The sequence below is a fragment of the Nicotiana tabacum genome, chromosome 8, assembly GCF_000715075.1.
Source record: "Nicotiana tabacum cultivar K326 chromosome 8, ASM71507v2, whole genome shotgun sequence".
NCBI lineage: Eukaryota > Viridiplantae > Streptophyta > Magnoliopsida > Solanales > Solanaceae > Nicotiana > Nicotiana tabacum.
The window spans coordinates 63,712,564-63,717,234 of record NC_134087.1 but is presented as its reverse complement, the minus strand read 5'-3'; the positions used below and the strand labels follow the sequence as shown (position 1 = coordinate 63,717,234).

General features: G+C 35.5%; 1 protein-coding gene across 1 annotated transcript; it reads right to left on the bottom strand.

Annotated features, from left to right (window-relative positions):
- Positions 1-3,355: 3,355 nt before the first annotated feature.
- On the bottom strand, positions 3,356-4,238 carry LOC142163126 (uncharacterized). Its single transcript, XM_075220380.1, has 4 exons — positions 3,950-4,238; positions 3,842-3,844; positions 3,731-3,759; positions 3,356-3,685 (listed from the first exon to the last, which is right to left on the bottom strand). The coding sequence occupies exons 1-4, from the start codon at positions 4,236-4,238 to the stop codon at positions 3,356-3,358; spliced, it is 651 nt and encodes a 216-aa protein (XP_075076481.1).
- Positions 4,239-4,671: the final 433 nt, after the last annotated feature.

The following is a 4,671-nucleotide window of genomic DNA, read 5'->3' as shown; positions in this document are numbered from 1 at the left end:
AAAAGTGTTCAGTTTTTTAAATATGAAGGAAAACAAGCAAACGAGGGAGGATGTTACTGATTCTAAGGTAATTGTTTACTGATAAAACCAAATCACTCAACAGTTATGCATTCTCTGAATCATCACTCAACATGCCTTCTCTTTCTATTGTTTTTATTAGATTCCTCAGCGCATGTCTGATGACAATACATCTGGTCTCGGCGAATTTGATGGCTATCAATATGATGTTGTTGCTGACTTTGTCAATCAAGTGAATCAAGATAATGTGCTAGCTGACGAGGGAGTTACTGATGGTGTTGATCATGGTATTTGTTCTGCATTTTATCTTTTTTTGTCTGATTTTTCTTTTCTTCATTTTTAAAGTTTTTTATTATTTGTTTTCTCTATCTAAGGGGCAATAGGTGATGTCAAGGGTGGCACATTTTGGGATGACATTGGCGATGAAGATTTAGCTGCGCTACAGATGTCCCAAATTGTGCTTCACAAATAATCCATCATAGACGTAGAAGATGATTACATTTCTCCTGAACAGTCAGTTCGACAGAAAATACCAGAAAAACATGCCAAATCTCCATATTTGCCAGTTTTTGATTCGGGAGCATCAGGATCGGCGCACAAGCTTATTTTTGATATCAAGCATCCTTTCATGATCGAAATTGATGATTTTGATCCATTGTCGCCATTGGCTAAAGAGTTTTGCGCGTTTGTTGATTATGGGATGGATACGAGGCGAAGGTATCTTTACTTTCTTTAATCTTTCATGTTCTGATTTTATACTTGTCAATGAATGTAGTTCTGATTACTTTTTATTTTTTGTGATTTGAAGTGCCAAAAATATATATCCCGATGAAGTAAATAAGCTTGCAGAAGCTTTTACTTTTGGCTCGAGTCATGTGACCACGAAGGATTGGTTTCACTCACTTGCATATTGTGGTCGACCTTTGATTGACACGGTATTTAATCAATTTCTGTTCTAATGCCTTTTTTTATTTGTTGCATATCTTTATTGTTTGAGACCCCCATAGTGTATACATAGCTTTGTATAATCACAGTATAATATTGTATAAGATTGTATAACCTTGTATAAATATGTATATCTCTGTATAATAGTGTATAAATTTCTATATTTAAAAAATCTGGTAGTGATAGTTGTTCTATTTTATTTCTTATCTCAGCACTTGGATTTCCTCTTTTATTATTTGAGGAAGAGGGGAAAATATGGGCCGAGTGTTGCCATGCGGTTTACTACAACAGACTTTGCCTTTGGTAACAAAATCAACTCCATGTATAAAGATTTCAAAGTAAATGAAGATCCTTCAGTGATTCCTAAAGGGCATGAGATAGAAGAGTACATTAGAGGATATTATTGTGATGCAAATGTACTGTGGCACACTGTTGACCACGTCTTATTCCCTATCTATGTGAAGCGCGGAAGAGCAAAATTGGGCCATTGGGTTTTGGGGTTGTTTACGTTCATAGATAGGTGCATCCACATCTATGACTCTAACCGTGGAGCTATTAATGATAGACTTGCTTTGGATGCTGCATTACCTTATGCAATTTTGATACCTTACTTCTTGAAGAGTTCTGATTTTTATGTCGAGAAGAAGGGCATTGATTGGAATAATGGTGCATAAACCGATAAATCTCATTATGATGCTTTGCAGATTAATCTGGTTAATAATGTGCCCCACCAGATCAAATGGTAGGTTAATCTCAATTGTTTTACTATTTTACTATTAGTGTACCTATTTGAATCTGATTTGTTTCTTTTTAATTACAGTGATTGTGGTGCTTTTGTTGCTGGCTTTGCTGAGTATTTCATCCTTGGTAAGGAAATTCGAAAAGATAATTTTGACATTGAGACACTTCGCACCAGGTGGGGATCTTTGTTGTGGGATTATGGAAAGAAAAAATAGCAGTCCGGTGCAATTAGTGGTAATGAAATCACAGGGAGACTTTTCAGGAAGAGGAAGAGGGGACGACCGAGAAAATAGTTCTGTTTTTTCCATTTTACTGTAGTTTTTCTATGTATCAGGAGTTGTTGCATAGTTTTGTCTAAGTACTATTCTGCTACTTGTGAGATAACCTTAAAGGATATTATAGATGTTTTTATTTTTGTGTAATTTGTGGTAGTCATTACACGTTGTGGCTGTGAATGAATTACATTTTAATGAATATTTTCATAAGAGAATGTGCCTTGGCCTAAAGCAATCTCAAAAGCTAGCTATAATTATTCAAGATCATATAAGGAGACCAAATCTCCCATTTCCGAGTTACCAGCGATGGACAATTCAACATATGGCATGACAGACTTACAAATACACACGCACTTGATGAGGAATAGCAAAAATTATCTGCACCTATGGAATAATTTCAGGAAATTTTGAAATTTTTTGGCTTTAAATAATGGACAAATCTAATGTTTCCAGTTCAAAAGCTTAACGAATAGTGAATCTGTCCCGTCACCCTTCAATACTTAATTGCTTGTGAAACTTAACTACTCAACATTTATAACTCTATTGTGTGTGAAACTTAACTACTCAACATGACAACAATTGTAATAGGAAGTGTTATGTTTCCAACTATTTATTTTGGTCGATTTCTACATGTTTTTTTATTGTGATCACCTTGTCCACACACAGAACATGAAAACGCCCTCTTAGACTCTTTTTCTGAAGCAGGTCTGAGTCTTTCCTTTCTTGGCCTTCCTACATTCCTTCTCCCTTTAGGTGGTAGGACCACATCTTCCATCACCTCTATTGGGATTACCCATAAACTCTCATCTGGTATCGGATTCACTGGAAATTCATAAGTTCTAAGGAGTTTATCCTTCTTGTAGTAAAAAGAGCAATACTATCCAGGTTTCAGCTGTTGGTTCTTCAAAACCGCCCAAGCATGCGGACATGGAAGTTCATCCATTTGAAATTTTCCGTAACTGCATGTTCCCTCTTCAAGGCACACTATGTTTCCCCTTACCCCTTCAAACACAGTATATAACTGCTCCGTAGCAGGGCTCACCTGCAAAAGTTTTTTTTTTAAAAAAATTTAAAGAATATTATACATTAATATACAGAGTTATACATACTTATACAAGCAGTAAAATGCAAGTCAGTAGTGCCAAGCATCATTATATTTGATTGATTTTACCGTCATTTGCTCCGATGCAATCAGATTTTCCCGAAGGAGTTTGTCATACTTTTCACCAAGCTCTGTAGATGTCTCCATTGCACTTTTTCTATTTTGTTGTTCCACTATTGTAGAAAATTTGTCATGTACTCCAGCAATCGTATTACTGGTAACTCTCTAGCATCCCTGTTAGCTGCATTAATTGACTCTGCAATATTGGAAGTCATTACCATGACCTTTTCACTTTGGAATATGCCCTAGACCACCTTTCGTAGCCAACTTCGAACAAGTAAGGTTGCACCCTCGGATCAATTTTGCACATCTCTGTCATATGGTACTCAAACTTCTCTATCGTGTAAGCTCTAGCCAAAGCAAAGAAGATATCCTTCAATTGTTTATGATGTTTCTTGAATGTGCACTTTACATTCTGCCACAAGTGAAACATGCAAATACAATGTGGTACTTCTGGGTACACAGCTTTTGTGGCATTGAAGATGCTTTCATTTCTATCTGAAACTATACACATCTCTTCCCTAACTCCAAAAGTACCCTTTATCTGGACAAAGAACCATTCCTAAGATTTGTTATTCTCTGAATCTACAATTGCATATGCAAGTGGAAGGATTTTTCCTGTTTATATAAAATAGATATTAGGGTTCAGACAATTATAGAAATCTTATACACAGTTATACACAATTATACAACTTTATACCAACTGCAAATTTTATAAAAACAACAGCTGTGAAATCCTATACACTTTTATACATGAAACTACAATATTATACAAACTGCAAAAACAAGGTAGATGCAGTCAACTCACCAGCTCCATCCTGTGTGCAAGCATTCATGATGGTACCCTTATATGCTGCTTTAAGGAAACTTCCGTCAACAACCATTATCGGTCTGCAATGCTCCCAGCCCTTGATAGATGCATATAGCGAAACATATGCATAAAGAAAGCATTCATCTTCTGATTTGTGCAACTTTGTAATCGTTCCTGGATTTGTTTGCTCCAACATATAAAAATACTTCGGCAACTCCTTATATGAATCACTCGGACTCCCTCTTATCATTGCCATTGCTATCTCTTTAGCTCTCCATGCTTTCATGTAGCTCACTTCAATCCCGTGTTGCTTTTGTATGTCCTCTATTATATCATTTGCGGTGTAAACTTTTTTGGATTAACATACTTATCCTTGACTATACTAGCAATTACACCCGAAGTAGCTTGACGTTGTGTTAAGTATCTTTCACCATAGCCGTATGTGTGATTATTATTGTAACTTCTCACTTTGAATATGTTTGCCTTGAAAACGACAGAAGATTTGAAACTCCAAGCACAATTGTCATCCACACACATAAGGTGATACCTAGGATTAAAGATCATTCAACTTCTAAATACACTTGTATACAAAAACATAACTACATATATACTAATTTTTATACCTATATACAAATATATACTAATTTATACATATGTATACATATATATAACAGAATATACAATTAATGACATACCTTGTTGCACTAGATCTCTTCACC

Excerpts from the sequence above, each read along its gene's own strand:
- LOC142163126 (XM_075220380.1), bottom strand. The coding sequence starts at position 4,238 with ATGAAAGCATGGAGAGCTAAAGAGATAGCAATGGCAATGATAAGAGGG. Across the intron at positions 3,686-3,730 it reads TTCCACTTGCATATGCAATT|ATAAAGGGTACTTTTGGAGT; the intron begins GTAGATTCAGAG and ends TTCTTTGTCCAG.